This window comes from Drosophila santomea, chromosome 2R (assembly GCF_016746245.2).
Source record: "Drosophila santomea strain STO CAGO 1482 chromosome 2R, Prin_Dsan_1.1, whole genome shotgun sequence".
In the NCBI taxonomy this organism is placed as follows: domain Eukaryota; kingdom Metazoa; phylum Arthropoda; class Insecta; order Diptera; family Drosophilidae; genus Drosophila; species Drosophila santomea.
Window position 1 is genome coordinate 19,976,455 of NC_053017.2, and position 18,242 is coordinate 19,994,696.

The 18,242-nt window shown below is 46.6% G+C and overlaps 4 protein-coding genes across 6 annotated transcripts; 2 read left to right on the forward strand and 2 right to left on the reverse strand.

Moving 5' to 3' along the window:
• Nucleotides 1-46: 46 nt before the first annotated feature.
• LOC120446014 (alpha-amylase B) lies at nt 47-1,659 on the reverse strand. The gene has a single exon (XM_039626768.2). It carries the CDS (start codon nt 1,614-1,616, stop codon nt 132-134), a length of 1,485 nt encoding a protein of 494 aa, XP_039482702.1. The 5' UTR covers nt 1,617-1,659; the 3' UTR covers nt 47-131.
• A 477-nt stretch (nt 1,660-2,136) lies between these two features.
• On the forward strand, nt 2,137-3,548 carry LOC120445262 (serine protease inhibitor 42Dd). 2 transcript variants are annotated; one of them, XM_039625551.1, is made up of 2 exons: nt 2,137-3,226; nt 3,287-3,548. In XM_039625551.1, the coding sequence occupies exons 1-2, from the start codon at nt 2,209-2,211 to the stop codon at nt 3,406-3,408; spliced, it is 1,140 nt and encodes a 379-aa protein (XP_039481485.1). In that variant the 5' UTR covers nt 2,137-2,208; the 3' UTR covers nt 3,409-3,548. The 2 variants fall into 2 exon arrangements, with proteins under 2 accessions (XP_039481485.1, XP_039481486.1); XM_039625552.1 differs by having other exon boundaries at nt 2,137-3,222.
• A 2,718-nt stretch (nt 3,549-6,266) lies between these two features.
• LOC120445807 (alpha-amylase B) lies at nt 6,267-7,867 on the forward strand. The gene has a single exon (XM_039626419.2). The coding sequence runs from the start codon at nt 6,303-6,305 to the stop codon at nt 7,785-7,787; it is 1,485 nt and encodes a 494-aa protein (XP_039482353.1). The 5' UTR covers nt 6,267-6,302; the 3' UTR covers nt 7,788-7,867.
• Nucleotides 7,868-12,379: 4,512 nt separating this feature from the next.
• On the reverse strand, nt 12,380-17,938 carry LOC120446341 (kalirin). 2 transcript variants are annotated; one of them, XM_039627261.2, is made up of 7 exons: nt 17,497-17,938; nt 16,678-16,809; nt 16,246-16,579; nt 13,346-13,432; nt 13,179-13,283; nt 12,991-13,122; nt 12,380-12,923 (listed from the first exon to the last, which is right to left on the reverse strand). In XM_039627261.2, the coding sequence occupies exons 1-7, from the start codon at nt 17,778-17,780 to the stop codon at nt 12,471-12,473; spliced, it is 1,527 nt and encodes a 508-aa protein (XP_039483195.1). In that variant the 5' UTR covers nt 17,781-17,938; the 3' UTR covers nt 12,380-12,470. The 2 variants fall into 2 exon arrangements, with proteins under 2 accessions (XP_039483195.1, XP_039483196.1); XM_039627262.2 differs by lacking the exon at nt 16,678-16,809.
• Nucleotides 17,939-18,242: the final 304 nt, after the last annotated feature.

Consider the following 18,242-nt stretch of genomic DNA (forward strand, 5'->3'; position numbering starts at 1 on the left):
TCAGATTACTCCCCATCTGGATTTTAAAATTTAAAAGATTTGTGTGTAATAATCGCATTATATAAATTTAATAAAATGAATAATCTCAAACAAAAGCTCGGCTTTTAGTCCTTGGACTTTGCCCCAGCAGTTTACAACTTGGCGTTGACGTGGATGGCCAGCACTCCGTCGTCCTCGGAGCTGCCCAGGTAGATGGAAGCCCGTCCGTCGGATCCGACGCTGACGGTCTTGCCCGTGCAGGAGGAGCCGCTCTTGGAGCCGGAGATGACGTCGCAGTAGGTGCCGGCGGGCAGGCCCGTCTGCAGGGAGCTGTTCAGGTCGTAGTTGTCGTTGTTGAAGGCCACGAAGCCGAGGCTGCCGCGGCTGAAGGCGATCTGGTTGCTGCCGTTGTCCCACCAGTTCTGGATCGCGTCCGAGCCCACGGCGTTCCGGAAGGCCACCATGTTGTAGATCTGGCGCCAGCGGTGCTCGCACACCCAGCCGCCGCTGCAGGAGTTGTCGCTATTGAAGACGGGCGAGGCGATGTTGTGGCCGTCGGTGGTGGGCGGGCCCTGGTCCGGGTCCGAGAAGGAGAAGGAGGACATCACGCGGGGAGTGCCGAAGGGGTGCGCCAGCATGAAGGCGGAGGCCATCTTGTACTGCTTGGGCACCTGGTGGGTCAGCACGTCGGCGCCTCCTGCTCCGTGTCCGCGCTGGTTGTCGTGGTTGTCGACGAAGACCAGGGAGCGGTCGGAGGCGGCGAAGCCCCAGGCGGTGCCCCAGTTGGTCAGGTACTGCAGCTGGTCCTTGCCGCGGAACACCTTGCCGATGGAGTCGGAGTGGCGGAACTCGGTGACGGCGCCCAGGCCGGTGTACTCGGACTTGCTGATGGCCTCGCCACCCATGTCGATGACCTCCTGCACGATGTAGGCCTTGGATCCGGAGTTGAAGCCGTGGTCGGTGTTCAGGGTCTTGAGGCGGCCATAGATGACGGCCAGGTCGGCGGGCCACATGTGCTTGGCGGCGTCCACGCGGAATCCGGCCACGCCGAGGTCAATCAGATGGTCCAGGAACTCGACCACCTTGTCCTGCACGTAGGAGTTGCCCTGGTTGAGGTCGTGCAGACCGACCAGCTCGCAGTTGCGCACCTCGTTGGCGTCGTTGTAGTTGTTGATGGAGCAGGTCGGGTTGAAGTCCAGCGAGGAGTAGGGCACTCCGGGGAAGCTCTTGGTGCTGGGGCTGGCGGTGCTGCCGCCCGTTCCGTAGGTGCCTCCGTCGGCGGCCATGTGGTTGAAGACCACGTCCACGTAGGTGCGCACTCCGACGGCGTTGCATCGCTTGACCATGCTGGCGAACTGCTGCTCGTTTCCGGAGCGGGTCTCCAGCTTGTAGGAGATGGGCTGGTAGCGCTCCCACCAGGGGCGGCTGTCCTTGACGGCGTTCTCGTTCACGGGGGAGACCTGGACGCCGGCGAAGCCATTGGGTCCCAGGAAGTTCTCGCACTCGGCGGCGATGTCGTCCCACTTCCACTCGAAGAGGTGGACCATTCCACTGCGACCGGAGGCGTAGTTGGTGTCGAATTGGGCGTTGGCCACCGCCAAAAGGGCGAGGCACACAATGCTCTTGGCCAGAAACATGGTGATTCCAGGTGGAAGTTCAGTTTCACTCTGATTGAAAGCGTGTTGATGCACGTCCTTATAAATGATGAATAAATCTATTTGGCTTTGCAGGGGAATGATTTGTAGATTGATCTTATCGCTCCCAAGGCACTACGTTCACTTATATGTATTGAGTTGATTTAATAGCGATTAAGGCGTGTTATCTGAGTTCGGGGCAGACCTATTGACTGGTGGCTAATTATAATGAGTTTGAAATAAGTAAACATCCAGACAATGCATTCCAATTGATACTGGAGATTTATTGGCCACTTGACTTGCACGCCACCGAATCGTGATCTGAACTTTGGCCTGCAAGGAGTAATTTATATTGTTCTGCCACTAGAACATAAACATAAATTTCAAAATGCGGAAAGTTAATGTCCATACTGATGTGGTTTTATTAAAGATGTACAAATAAATTGGAAATATCGATATTGCCAACACAAAGTGGCTCATTTATCACCTCTAGAATTGCAATTTTTACGCAAACAGTTTGTAATTACACGCTTGAAATCGTGGGCATCTTAGCACAGCCATCGAACACAATATTAAATAATATTAAGTAATAATAATGTACGTGCTACTGCTAATCCTTTTAGGAATCTCACGCTGCAAGGCTCAGAAGAATGTGCAACTGACGGATGGATTTTACGCAGCCATCGTGAACAGCTTTTCCAACAGGAACATTATGTTCTCGGCGGAGATGATACGATCCAGCATGCTGTTCATCTATGTGGGCGTGGAGGAGGGTGAGTCCGAGCAGATACGAAAGGCTCTGCACTACCAAGGAACCCATCTATCTGACTACAAGCCGGAGGCACAGAAAATCTTTGATATGAGTGCGCAGACAGCGCCTGTGGCCAAGAGTCTAACCCGCTTCTATGTACGTCAGAATCTGAAGATGTCCACGGAATATAGGGTTTTTATGCGACACACAGAGGGTAGAGCTCGTAATATCGCCTTTAATCGTGAAAAGCTGGACGAGGTGAATACATTTTATAGCCACGAAATGGGCGAGCACATTGGACAGGTGGTGAAAGAGAGCTGGTGGAAGCCAAACAGCCAAGCACTCCTCATAAATGCCGTTTTCTTCAATCTCAGTTGGGAGCGCACTTTCAATCCGGAGGCCACATATCCCCGGGAGTTTCGAGTGAGTGCCGCTAAGAAGGTTATGATACCCATGATGCACGAGGATAGTAAGTTTGCATTTGGCAACTTGGCGACTCTTAAAGCCAGCGCCGTGCTCGTGCCCTTTTCCCAGGGAGATCTCCAAATGCTCTTGATAAAGCCAGATCAGCCTGATGGACTCGCTCGTCTGCAAATGAAGCTGTCGGTCATGGATATCGTTGGCGTTGCCAGGAATCTCACAATGATGGATGTGTTTGTGGGCATACCGAAGTTCAGGATACACAGCGATCTGGAACTCACGCCAGCTCTGGAACAGATGGGCATCAAGGATATTTTTAAGCCGAGCAAGTCCTTCTCAACGTTGCTTCACAGAAACACCAACTTTTGGATTGACGGCGTCATCCATGTGGTCAGCTTTGAGTTTCAGGAGCAGGGCATTGGTACGCCAATTACTGATGTTGGTAATTTTAATTGTCCTTCAAAACTGTAAGATACTGTTCTATTATTTTGATTGATTTCAGGCAATGGTAGTTTGACACACACCTTTAATGGGGTGAAGTACTTTCTGGCCACTCATCCATTTGCTTTCTATATCATAGACCACACATCAATATTCTTTGCCGGTCATGTGACAAGCTTTTAGAAGTAACCAATAGCTAAGCATTAAAGTATCCCAATTATATGTATATAGCTAATTTTATACACTCACCGTTTGTGGGTAAAAATTATTGCAGAGCTGAGATGTTTATGAATAATAAAGTGAATCGTTTAATGTATTAAAAAGATAATGTTCACTTGTGGTCGAGCCATATTCATTTATTTCGGCTACCGAAATATCTTTTGATTAGCCAAAGGAATGGCACTGGTTGTGGGCCATAAGAATCCAGGTCATGTAGTCCGCATATAAATCCCAGCAAATTCATGCATGACCCATAAAAACCAATGCCCCCCTCCTCTTCCCATCCCACACTTGGCAAACGGACTCGCAGGCACTCCAGGAACATATTTCCTATTTATGACTGCAACTTTGGGTCGAGTCGGTTGGGGTGTAAAAATTTCAACACGCTCACACAAAAATTGCCAATTAAGCGCATTTATGACTGCAGCGCAGCGGAAGTATGTGTGGCATGCAACTAGCCGGATAGAAGTCGGGGTCACCACCTCCATCTCCCATCCCCCATCCGGAGTCACCAGATGCCGGTGGAAACAGTGTCTGGCCCATAAACATCCTTAATGCGTGGACGTGTGCACTCCGAAGACGCTCGTCGGATTATTAAGAAACAATGAAGACGGGACGTCGCTAGAAGCCATAAAAGCGGACACATAACGCCCAGTTTATGGCGCAAGTTAAAACCGGAAACTAAATAGTTGACACCGCGCCATCGGACATTGACCATCGGATGCTGGGGAGGATTTGGGGGGGCGGGGAACTTAGGGCGGGGCTGGCGCATGCTCTCGTAAAACTTGGCTCAATGACGAAAACATAATTTGTAATTTGAATTTGCTCCGTGTTCGAGCATAAGCAATGAGCTTACCAGCATGTCCTTCGCCATTGTCCTTTGGGCATAAGGGATTCAGCTCGCGTGTTGATCATGGCGCATATAATTCGATGGAACAGTGATTGCTGCTGCATCAGAGGCTTGAAGATTGACTCACTCACCACAGGGAATCGCGGCAGGTGTGATATGTATATTGTTTATAACATTTTGGCATGTGTCAAGCGAACCCTTGACGTTGAATAATAATTAAATTTTCTTCTAGTTGTTGCTTTATCTATTCATTGTGTGGTTGCAATGATTTGTGGTTCTGTGTATGCGATAAGAAAATGAGATATTGTTTAGTAACGTAGATGGGGAATTTCAAATAATCAGTTAAATCAAAAAATTTTTAATTAATTGCAAGACTCAACATCGAAAAGCGTGATAAGAGTAATTTAATTTAGAACTCTCATAAAATTGGGTTATTTAATTGTGAAACATTAATTTGTAAACAAGAAAGTTTGATTTCTGAAAACCGCCAGCAGATGAAAGTAACATGAACTGGGGAATGAATTACTCTAGTAACTCCACATTGCTGCCGAGATATTAACTGAAATTAAAAAGTGTCTTCTACATCGGGTGTTACGTCTTGGGTTGAGCCCTTGGCTTTGGGGTAAGGGAGTCCTTCGTCCTTCTACTGATTTATGCGCTTATCACGCAGGCGTCGCTGTTTTTATGTCCCTGTCGTCGCAGTCTGTCGGCCATAAATGTCCTGGCCCAAGTCCTGGTCACAAATTTGCCATTTTAATGCTCGCCCGGATCTCGGCGAGCGCTTTTCAATTTCTCCACACATACCTGCGAAATGCGAAATGGCTTAGGCTCATCCTTCGCCCTTCGTGACAGTTTTTCATTACGCACAAATCCTTCGGGCATACACAGTCACATTAAAAAAGGATGTTGACTAACAGCCAAATGTAAAAACGAACAGGGCGCGTTGTAAGCAAACAGCGAATGGAGACTGCCATCTAAGGAATTTCATAAAAATCGTTACCGGCTTATCGCAGCTTTAAGATGTCTGCATGTCCTGTGGGTGTCCTTTGGGTGTCCTGTGGGTGGGTATGTGGTGGGCATGTCCTTTGCCCTGCGACACTTTCAAAGTGACATTATGCAACTTTGAGCGGCAGCAACAAGAACTGCAGCTATCTAAATTACCCAGAGACATCCGGCATGGCAGGACTCCCTTATGCGCTCAAGGATCAACAGGAAGCGCCCCAAGGAGTCTGACTAGCTCCATGTGTTGCATTTTGCCCTTCTAGCTCTTGCTGTTGCTTTTGCTTTTTTCTTTTAAGTTCCTTTGCACTGCAAATTTCATTTGGCACTGCGACAGGAAGGAAATGTGAGCATGCAAAGCCGAAAAAGGTCCTGCATAGACAGAGATAAGTTGCGCAGCAGTCGCCAATTAATCCGTCGTCCTGGACGTGTTAACATTCCGCCACTTCAGAGCCCGGAGATCAAGTGGCCGCCAGTCAAGGCCAGAAGTCACGTATTCCAGAAAACGGTGCAGCCGATGCCTGAAGCCAAAAAAGGTGGCTACCTTTAATACAACTTGTTATGGCGATATAGCAAGATTACAAGGCTTCGAATACGCTAAAAAATCTGGCCATTGGGGCCACAGTTCAAGGTGCACACGCTCTTAGGAGCGTGTACGTAATAAACGGCCAATAAATTCCCAATAATTCACAAAAATTCCCAATGTGCGGACAGAAGCCGATATCAATGGAATGCATTTTCCGAATGAGTTATTGATAGAATTATAATCAAAATACGCCGGCCCACTAATCATCTGCGAAAAATTGCGATCTCCAGTCAATACGTCTGCTCCGGAGTTCTGATTAGACCCCATGCGTGAAAAAACCCCTCAGAGAGCGATAAGATCCCGTGCAGTCACAAATCACTCCCCGCGAAGCCCTCAGATAAAGTAGCAGTGGGGTCCACTATAAAAGGAGCTGCATTGACTAATTCCGACCAGAGTGAAACTGAACTTCCACCTGGAATCACCATGTTTCTGGCCAAGAGCATTGTGTGCCTCGCCCTTTTGGCGGTGGCCAACGCCCAATTCGACACCAACTACGCCTCCGGTCGCAGTGGAATGGTCCACCTCTTCGAGTGGAAGTGGGACGACATCGCCGCCGAGTGCGAGAACTTCCTGGGACCCAATGGCTTCGCCGGCGTCCAGGTCTCCCCCGTGAACGAGAACGCCGTCAAGGACAGCCGCCCCTGGTGGGAGCGCTACCAGCCCATCTCCTACAAGCTGGAGACCCGCTCCGGAAACGAGCAGCAGTTCGCCAGCATGGTCAAGCGATGCAACGCCGTCGGAGTGCGCACCTACGTGGACGTGGTCTTCAACCACATGGCCGCCGACGGAGGCACCTACGGAACGGGCGGCAGCACCGCCAGCCCCAGCACCAAGAGCTTCCCCGGAGTGCCCTACTCCTCGCTGGACTTCAACCCGACCTGCTCCATCAACAACTACAACGACGCCAACGAGGTGCGCAACTGCGAGCTGGTCGGTCTGCACGACCTCAACCAGGGCAACTCCTACGTGCAGGACAAGGTGGTCGAGTTCCTGGACCATCTGATTGACCTCGGCGTGGCCGGATTCCGCGTGGACGCCGCCAAGCACATGTGGCCCGCCGACCTGGCCGTCATCTATGGCCGCCTCAAGACCCTGAACACCGACCACGGCTTCAACTCCGGATCCAAGGCCTACATCGTGCAGGAGGTCATCGACATGGGTGGCGAGGCCATCAGCAAGTCCGAGTACACCGGCCTGGGCGCCGTCACCGAGTTCCGCCACTCCGACTCCATCGGCAAGGTGTTCCGCGGCAAGGACCAGCTGCAGTACCTGACCAACTGGGGCACCGCCTGGGGCTTCGCCGCCTCCGACCGCTCCCTGGTCTTCGTCGACAACCACGACAACCAGCGCGGACACGGAGCAGGAGGCGCCGACGTGCTGACCCACCAGGTGCCCAAGCAGTACAAGATGGCCTCCGCCTTCATGCTGGCGCACCCCTTCGGCACTCCCCGCGTGATGTCCTCCTTCTCCTTCTCGGACCCGGACCAGGGCCCGCCCACCACCGACGGCCACAACATCGCCTCGCCCGTCTTCAATAGCGACAACTCCTGCAGCGGCGGCTGGGTGTGCGAGCACCGCTGGCGCCAGATCTACAACATGGTGGCCTTCCGGAACGCCGTGGGCTCGGACGCGATCCAGAACTGGTGGGACAACGGCAGCAACCAGATCGCCTTCAGCCGCGGCAGCCTCGGCTTCGTGGCCTTCAACAACGACAACTACGACCTGAACAGCTCCCTGCAGACGGGCCTGCCCGCCGGCACCTACTGCGACGTCATCTCCGGCTCCAAGAGCGGCTCCTCCTGCACGGGCAAGACCGTCAGCGTCGGATCCGACGGACGGGCTTCCATCTACCTGGGCAGCTCCGAGGACGACGGAGTGCTGGCCATCCACGTCAACGCCAAGTTGTAAACAGCTGGGGAGCATGGCTAAAAGCCAGGCAGTACATTGAGATTATTAATTGTACGAAATATATATGATGAGATTATTAACACACAACACTTTTATTCGCGAGGTACGATAAGAATGTAATATATATTATCTGGGCTTTAAAGCTTTGATTGAATTTATTGAGTCAAGAGGGAAATTTATTTTCGTGTTATTCTTTGTACAGGTTTAAAGTCCCCAGCGGTGTGGCTATCTATTGATCGGGACATTCCACGGAAATGAAATGATAATCTCATTTGGTTATTTGAAAATAGAAATAGAGGACAATCTTTGATTTTACGAATCAGGGATAACAATTTGATATGTGTTTGTTAATCGTGCGCATTGATATGATATCAAATGAGAAATGTACAAATACATTTTCAAGTATTTCATTTTAAACAGTCATGGATTTTTTAAAAAGCAGACAGCTTTCAACAGGTTTGGGGAGAGTTTGAATATTGATTGTTGACTTTAGCTATACATAAATCACACCTCATCCACCCATTGTTGGTCTCCTGCGAAGGTCTTGCCAACTCGTAGGCTGATGGTGCAAATTGAAGCTGTCCTGGATGCTCCTTGTGCTCCTTGTGCTCCTTGTGCTCCTTGTGCTCCTCGTGCTCCCGGAGAAGCGGCCAAGGCACGCACCAAGTTAAGTCCGTATCCCCACACCCGGCGGCAGATTCTATTAAAATTGCCTGTCATTGCCGTAGCCGGCATCGTTATTGTCCGCTCCTTGGATCCTGGCCCTCTGGTGCCCTTCCACATTTCGAAATGGCAGACATGCTTAGTCCCTTGGACGACGATGGCGACGTTGTCTTCTGGCAGGACCATTATTCTTCAACAACGTGCATTATATTATCCTTTGGCTGAAGGCATTTGTATGCTGGTCCCGGGCGCGAATTGCATTTGGGATCGGGTGGTTATAGGGTGGTTTTCGGGTGGTTTCGGCTGCTTCCTGGCTGATTTCTGGGCGGATTCGGTTGGCTCAGCTCAAGGCGCACTGGCCTTTCAGCTGTCGTCAGTGCAATTTGTATTGCCGCCCGTCGTTGGCGTTTGTAACTTGTTCTTTTTATTGGTTTTCACGTTTTAAATTTCAATTTGGCGTCCTGTAAGCAAGATGTACATATGTACAAGGCCGTACCAGCAGCAGCAGCTCCTGCTCCCCAATCCCCACCAGAAAAGCCGTGCATTTGCTTTTCGTGGAGCATACATACATATGTACATACATATGTTGACAGTGTCAGGTGCAGCAAACGATGGGCGATTTATTTGCGTCAGTGCGGCAGGTTGACAGTTTCAAGGTGCTGCGACTTGTTGACCCGGCTGCTAACTAAACTGTCATTCAGTTGGAGTTTCCATTTCTCGTTTCAATTACACGCAGAGAAATTACCCAACATCCCATTCTTCAAAATTAAATATAAACTACGAGTTAAAATAGATTAAATGTACATACGAGTACATATAATTGATACTGATTGTTGTCAAGTCGAAGGTGGTTTTTATTTTCCGCATTTAGTAAGCAATTTATGGCCTGGTTTCAGTGCCAGGCTATGATGCCATTAGGGGTTAAGGGGGCTAGGACATTTTACACCGCATTTAACCCAAAACATGCCACTTAACGGAGGGCATTTATCAATGAGAGAGTGGGTATTTGTGGGTATTTGCCCAGCCCTACGTGATTCGCCGCTCCCGCATTATCAGCCATCAGGAAGCAACCTCATCCTTGAACGTGCCCAACCACTACCCACCACTTTCCCCCCTTCCATTCGAAATTTCCCAGCCACACATGACGCTGCACTCCGTGCGATTATCGAGCGTTTCCGTTTCCGCTGCTCGGCTCGTTCTGTGGCTTTAGGCCGTGCCCCGAAAATTACATGCCTTTGTTTTTTATCTAATGCCTGGCGACATTATGCCTAACCCGGGGTCTTAAGGGTCTCCCCCCCCACCCACTACACCCACTCCACCCATTCCACACCCCGTACATTTTTGGGAAACGTGTCCTGGAACTCTCCACGGGATTCAGATGCGCAATTCGATCTTTTATCAGTTGTCATCGTCGGCAAATTCACACATTCGCATGGGCATTTGTCGCTCTGCTTGATTTGTGCCACCGTAACCGGCACAGTGGGCTAAAATGATATGTATACGCAATCAAAAAGATATGTTTCTTAGCATTCGCCACCAAATTGTACACATAAATCATAGTTTAACGTTTATACCATCTTTCAAGTCTAGCTAGGTTTTTACACAAACTATTAATATATTTTTGCCACTTGAAGCTGACATCGCATGAGTACCACTGTCCACCATCCGATTACTCCAACTCCCAAACGGAGAAGCACATTGTTTCACGTGCCATTTCGCAGCTGAAATTTGAACTTTTTCAAGCACCCGGAGCAGAAGAACTAAACGAATTCACAAATCCGGAGACCCGGAGACGAGGCAGTAAATGTTGGACGGATGGATGAAGATGTGTGCTGGATGCGTGCCTAAGTGTTGTGCTGCATTTACATGGAATGGCCATACAATCGTGGATTGTGGATGAGATAAAGGCTGGCACATTGAGGAGTATAAGGAGTACAATATGTGGCAGGAATATGTGTAGTCGATGGATTGGGTAAGAACAACTGGCGCTGTGGCGTGAATTGGATACGCACAAATCCAATGGAGCAGGAGATAAGTTCGTGTGTGGGGCATATTAAGCAAAAATTAGCAACAGTTGTGGCCCAGACTTCGAAGGCTGCGAATATGTCAAGTTAATTTAATGTAGCATGAAAAGGGGGAGTTTAGTGGGTGTGGATGTGGCAGATACACAGTGCCATGTGTTGCCCGCCTACGTGCAATAATTTGTGCAATTACTTGGCAAATTTGTTCGGCGTCCTCGCTGCCCTGCGACGTGTCCCGAAATTTCCGAAAAAAAAAATTCAAATAAATTATGCCCCCGGCATTCTCCAATTCTATTTGCCAAATTCTTCTTTTTCCACACTTTTTTCTGCGTTCGGAATTATGCATTTAGTTTAAAAAACATGTGGAGCGTGTGGAACACAAACTACGTGAGGGGCATAGACAAAAAATTAAGCACAACTCGAGAGCCAATGGCCCAGAAATATTGAAAGAAAAGAGCGATGATAAGAATGAGTTGAGATGGGATGGAAAGAGGGAAGGGTCTCTGGAAAATTTTGTAATTTTTCAGCTCTGCTGCGACTTTTTGGCTCATAAAAATGTCAAATCGTTTACATACACGTCACTTGTGTGACAACTACTTGACAGACATTAATACACTTAAGCTGCCTGGTAAGAACACGGGCATTATCCTTTAGCCAGCTGCCTTGCAACGTACTACTTACGTACATAGTACTTGTATGTACATCCTTTATCCCTTGAGCAAACGGCAAGCGGATGCGATGGCGGCATGCCAACATAAATGACATAATATAATAGACCAACAGCGAGCGACCAACAAAATGAGCACATATAGGGTGGAGATAGGAAAAGCAGCAACCAAAATTTGCTTAGACAGCAACTCGCATGAAAATTCCCCAATACCCATGCCCCATGCCCCATGCCCCATGCCCCATGCCACATGCCACATGCCCCATGGCCCATTTTCCGCAGCAAGATGTCAAGGGAGTCGCGTTTTATTTTTTGTGCCCTTTTAACAAATTGCTTTTGTGCAAATTTTGTCACATCCCCAGCACAAACACCAATACAAGCCCACTCCACCCACGGATCCAAGGAAACGAAAATACAGCCAGATGGAGCATCCAACCCCCACATCCTGCTCAGCTTCATTAGTGCACTCTGGTTTTTTTCGTCCACTTTGGCCAGCTCTTTGAAGTTGCAACCAATTTGCAAGGCAGATTTTCTCTTACTTACGAGCATAGACATATAGACATATACTACGATTACTTGACCATCGCTTGACCGGATAATCAGGCCGTGTAATGTGGGAAATCAGTTTTTGATTTGATTTCAATCGAAGTCTGGCATACAGTGGTTTTGAATGTGAACTGATAGATGTTCTTTTATAAGTTGTCTTTTGGGAGAAATGTTGCAAACGTGTAGCCTAATTTCGGGGTTAACTGATCACATAGGTAAAACAGAATGCCATAAATGGTTTGTTAATAAAGCTAAAGATGGTTTAAGGTTTTGTGTAAAATTTAAAATTTTACATTGACCTTTTGGATGTTGATGCCACACAAACTAGCTTTTAAAACACTCCCAAAGGCCATCAGCATCCTGAGCAGTTCATATGCACATCCTTGGATGCGGTTCATTAGATTTCCGTACACCGTGACTTGGTGCTTTCTTTGGGAGCTTTCTGCATTGGGCCGTCATAAATTCGAAATAAAAGGATTTGTCATAAATTTTTCGGTGGCTGTCACACACACACACACTGTGTGGTGTGCCTGATGTGTGTGCCGGCCAAAGAAGATGTAGAGCTATTTACATTTTGCAGCAAGGACAACGACAAGACGGGACTTGGCCACTGCAAAGGCAATTTATCATGAATATTTGTCAGGCGACTGCAGCAAGCTTATTTTACGCTTGGACAAACAACGAGGACACAGGACTACGAAATAACTTAGCTTTATTCTTAGATATCTACGATCTAGATGGGCATGTATGTGGACATGGTTGTTGCACTGAGGTGGGAACTATCTTCTACAAGTACTGCCATATCAGCCAGATGGCCAGCACCACGCCCAGGACCAGATCCATGGGCAGGCTGAAGGTGTTCCGTCTGGCGTGTTCGTGGCGCGCAATCTCGATGATCTTGTGGGTGGCCTGGAGCCACTGCTTGACCACCGCCGCCTCCGCGGCCACGAAGGAGTACTCCTCCCGCTTGGTGCCGCCACCGGATGCGCCCTCCTGCTGTTTCACCAGCAGATTGATGATCTTGTTGGCATTGGACGAGACCGAGTCCAGCGGCCGCTGCAGCTCCACGTGCTCCCAGTTGTAGTGCTGCCGGTAGGCCAGCCGCTTCTTTCGCACCTCCGTGCACACCAGACTGCGATCGAACAGGAACACCTTGGAGCGGTACTTCTTCCGGGTGGGAATGTGCTGGGCGTCGAACTCCGTTGCACGCCGGAAGTTTCCCATCTGCAGGAGGTCCAACTGGGAAGGATGAGAACATTGTTTTAGTGGCCATAGATTCAGTTTCTATAGAAGCTCATGAGCTCACCTCGTTCAGCTCCTCGATGTTCGGTATCTCCTCGGCCTGATTGACCACATCCAGGGAGCGCCGCATCCGCGTCTCCAGTTTGCAAACTGCCGTCAGCACTGGCTTGCAACTAATTCCACTTTTGTAGAATTCCTAAAAGATAAATGTGATTTGTTAAGAAAATATGTATGGTAAGCTTAGTTACTTACCGATATGAACTGCTGCAGTAGCAATGGATATCTGGTCAGTCTTTGGATGGGCTGAACTAGGAAGCTGTCGATGCCCAGCTTGTCTTTTATTTGGGTTTGATATGTCTGAAACGAATATAAATATTACAATTTGTATTTATTAAAGTAGTTAATTAGGGGTTACTCACCTGCAACCACAGTCGATTATCTTGTCGCAGTTGCATAGAAGACTTCTTGCCCATGGTGAAGCTCACATAGCAGTAGAAGTTATTTTTCTGTAAGGTAGGAAACGGCAAGAGATATCATAACCCATCTTAACCTCGTCGCAACTGGGAAAACCTTTGTGTCTGGGCCAGTCTCACACTTGGCACATCGTTGATATATATAAATATATGTATGTTCATGTGTAAATTGTGCTATATACACACATGCCAGTTTGCCTGTTGGCAAAATCATAATTTCTTAAGCATTTAAGTCACGTAACTCCGGACTTGTAGAGCGATCCAAGTGCAGAGAGTCTGGCTTGGCAAAGTCAGAGCGAAAATTTGAAATTCCTGTCGCTATCTGTGGCCAATGCCAATGCAAATGTTTTGCCAAAACCGAAACTAGTGCAAACTGCCACGAAAATTGCCTGTCTAACGATTTCCTTTCCATTTTAATTTCATTAGCTCCGCCCGACTGCGGAATCAGAATCGGAGTTCTCAAACTTCTGCATTTAGATGATATGATAATCATCTCTCTCACTCTCTGTGGACTAAGCCATAATATTTCCCTTTCCATCTGGATTTTGCATGTCTAATGCGATTTAGCCGGACAAATGACTGCCTTAAACAATTGTCGCCTCGTCTGGCGGGCGAAAGGTGACAATACTTATACACGATGTACGGGTATATATTTTTGCATATTGCAAAATTGTCTTGGGTGGGCGGGAATTTTATTAGCATGAAATTGCTATCTACAGTGCATTCCTCCTAATTCAGTAATTTGGACTGTCTAATGCGAAAAATGCGGTTGCTCTGTTGTATAAATCAAAACTAGATGTCCGCTTTGGTTAATGGTTTTCAGTGCTCTTTATTTTAAACACACACAAAATAATATATCAAAGTGCTAGCAAAGTAACATATATAATAATATTGTAATAATAGCATAAACCTGTTGTTCAATGAGATTGCAAGTAAGAAATTAGTTTTTGAAGTATTTTTATTGTTCTTCTAACACGCAGCTGTATAAATAGAATTTATGGCTACAGAGGCTTCCCCATCAATATAATCTGCGTTTGTTTATTTCGCAGCAAACATCTAAAACAATTTGGATCGCCAAATCGATTGCATCAATCTGAGAATTCCCCCAACCCCTTTAACCACTCAAAAACATCCATCCGAATGTGGTAAAACTTTTAATTGATTTTGCGCTTGTGGCTGATTCGATTCGATGGTGAGAAGTCTGATCGACACGCTTGTCACTTGATGTTTTTGGCCATTTAAAGCCGATTAATAAATGAAGGCGACTCTGTTTATGGACACTTCTGTCTTTCGAGACCAAAAACTGATTCCAAATCTCCAGCTGGCCAAATCAAATCTATGTTTCTCCAGCTGCCACATCGGCAATTGGTTGTGAAAAGCCTCATTAATTTGCAAATGACGACGAGTCAAGAGGAAATTCATAGCACAAGTTTATATTTATCAACGATTTGGCTTCGCCGCTTTTGTTTATGCAGCATGCTGCCAAATTTTAGAAAATATGTATAAACAAATCTTGAGCATTTTTATGATATATTTAGCAAAATATTCGCTTGCCTCTGGTCCTGTGAGTCAAAATTGTTTGTTTTGGGTTGGCCAAAAAAAAAAAAAAAAGAATGCAAAGTGGTTGTGGCTAAAAGAAACAAAAAAGAGCAAAAAAAACTGCATAAATCACATCCCAGGGGCTTAGCATGTCTGTCGAACATTAAGTTCTTAAGATGCCAAAATCCTCGGGGTGCTCAACAAGAATGTTACCTGCTTTTGAAGCGGTTTTTCAGCTTACAGTACTCCTTGCCTAATTTATATTCGGGATTTCGGGGAACTCGAGAATGACATAAGAGTATTGCGACCGAACAAGAATTCCACAGGCCTCAGACAATTTCCATTTCAATTTAAATTGATCATTTGCGTTGTCAACACTCAGCTCAACATGGCCACATGGCTGTGGCACTCTAGTGGCCCGAAAAATCATTCCGAAATGAGTACTTTTAACGAGATGATTTGGGGATTTCTATAGCTATATCTGAATATGCTGAACAAGCCCCAAGCTCCCCAAGCTCCAATCCCCGGACAGCAATTGTCGACTCTCCTCACCGCCAACCGATGACGTCAGCTGCCGGCGAATGGAACCCCAGCCCAGAAAAAATAAAAATACAATATAGAGTCTGTTTGCCCTAACAATTTTCAACTGATTTTCGTAACTGAGTGCGAGCTTTTGTGACTGTGTGTTGTTGTTTTTTTTCATATTTTATTACGGCGTTCTGCTGATTACTTCAATCTTATCAGGGGACTTCACTAAGCCAGCCCATTCGTCATGCTGCAAGTGATCTGGGATATACATTTGTTTCTTTGTGCAAATCGTTAATTAAATTTCGACGACACACGCACTGGCATATGAATGAATTTGGCAACACACTTGTCGCGAGGTGTGAGCAGAAATATATTACTAAAAATTAAATAATAATCATCAATTGGGATTCTCGCACAGTTTGCATAACCCACATTGACTTCATTTGCATTAAGACGCGAATCAGTCGAATCACTCGGCGTTCAAAAAATAAAAATAAAAATAAAAAAGCTTAACAAAGCAAAAGGTAATAAAGAAACAAGACACGAATCGCAGGTGTCAAGTCCGCACAAAACGAAAAAATGTATAAAAAAGACTTATCCACTTCATTATGTCTAAATATTTGAGGTTGAAATTAGGCACCCCAAGTGCCTACGGAAGACTAAAGAATTTTGATAGATGAGATGTCGGAACCTGTCTAACGGCTACTTGGCTCAACGACACGACTTTGGCTAATGGACACCCCCATGCCCCACCTATATAAACATGCCCCTTAACTCACCTCGAAGTGAGCAGCAAACTCATCGAATAGACCTTTGAGATCCCGCTGATTGCGCAGCATGAGCGGCAGTATCTCCTTCTCATGCAGCTCCAGAATCTCCTCGATATTACCCAGCAGCAGTCTCTGCTTCGTTTCGCCACTCAGAGCCTCTGGCAGATCCTCGACATCCTTCAGCTGGCCATAGTTCAGCATACCCTTCTTCAGGTTGTTCACATAGTTCACCTCCGTCTGGATGAGCTCGTCGATAATGAAGCTGATCTTCTTGGAGGCATAGATCTCGGTTTGATCGCACGGAAACAGATTCTCCAAGGACAACGTGTCCTCATCCTCGTGGCTGCACAAAGTGAAGGTGGGTGGTCATTACACAGTTACCAAATTAATTACCAATAAACGGATATTTAGAATGGATATGACTTTCGCAGTTGTACTTACTACTCATCGCCCAGAGTCTCGAAGCTGAGCGTGTGCGATGGGAAGGAGTGGAAGCCATTGGGTGCTCGGTAGGTTGGGGATGAGTTCGCTGCGGTTGTTGAACAGGTGTTGATGGAACTCAATGAGATGCCGCTGGAAACAGAACAGTAACGAACAGAACAGTAACAGCAAGCCATGAAAGTGAGGTGGGTATGTAATACATAAATAAATATACTTTTAAATCTCCAAAAACATTAAACCACCACATCAATTATTTCGACAGAAATACTGCTATAACATTTATACGTTTATCAGCACTTTTAATGTGAAAAACTTGTATCGTACTTTAGAAAATGTATGTGTTATCAACTTTGTTGCAAAGGAATGCCGCTAGTTTATAGAGTAAGCTTAAATATTTTTTTTCAAAGGGGAAGACCATTTATCGTTTGAGTATTCTACTTCCTCTGTAAAATGCATCATTGCATACAATTTCTTTGAACAACTTCCTTCGTGCGCTAAAAACCAAAACCTTAATAATAAAAAAACACTTGGCTTATCTGAAATCAGTCGCGGGAATTAACTTTTAACATGTTTATAATGCATGTCATGAACTCAGCCACTCCCGACAGCAATTACCGTGGAAAGGCTTAAAAATAAACGGGGCGTATGCGTTATCTTATCACGTATACGCACAGTAAGTGGTGTTAACAAGCCAAAGGTCGTACATTCAATAGTGGACGATAAATTCGATGGAAAAACAGCAAACAGCAAACAGCTGTCAGATGGAGGGACACGTTCAAACACAACAAGGATGGATAAACAACAGAGGGTTGGCCCTACCTATCGTTGTCCAGCAGACTTATTTGCTTCTCCAACTTGCCGTTGGCCGATGCCAGGGATTTCGATGGAGTGGCGGTGATGGGTGAACTGGGGGACTGGGACTCCAGTATTGGACACTCTTTCGCGGGAGCCTTGTCCACCACATCGATCGATTTGCCATCGTCGGCATTATCGTCGAGTATATGCAAATAGACGTTGAGAACTTGCACTAGGAATATCACAAGAAATGTGAGCACCACCGAAACCACATCGAACCAATTTAAGGTGAACAATGCTAACTCCATAATGGCTAATTTCGTTTTTTTTTTTTACACAGCTTTCTATAGACTGAACCGCCGCCGAATTCGACGCATATCGATGGCAAAACGTGTACTATATATGGCCAACACGGATATAACGATATAACGATCCGCAGCAAATCAAACGCGAAACTCGACTGAGCTGAAATGCCGCTGAGCATTTGCACAATCTGAAAAAGCTTCAAAAGCTTATTGTGATCAGTCTCTCTTATGCCGAATTCTCTTTCATATCAAAAGCTACAACTGACCACGCGTCGAGCATTTTGTTTGTAAACATCAAAAAAAAAGAAAATAAACTATTTGAAACTGTGAAAACCAATTTAATGTCTGACATTCGAATAGAATTGAACAAAGTCTGTAACACTTTTGCTTTCATCAGTGGGCAATAATTCCGTTGAATCGTTTATGATTTCATATTTGCATATCAATTAGGCCACGAAGGCTTTT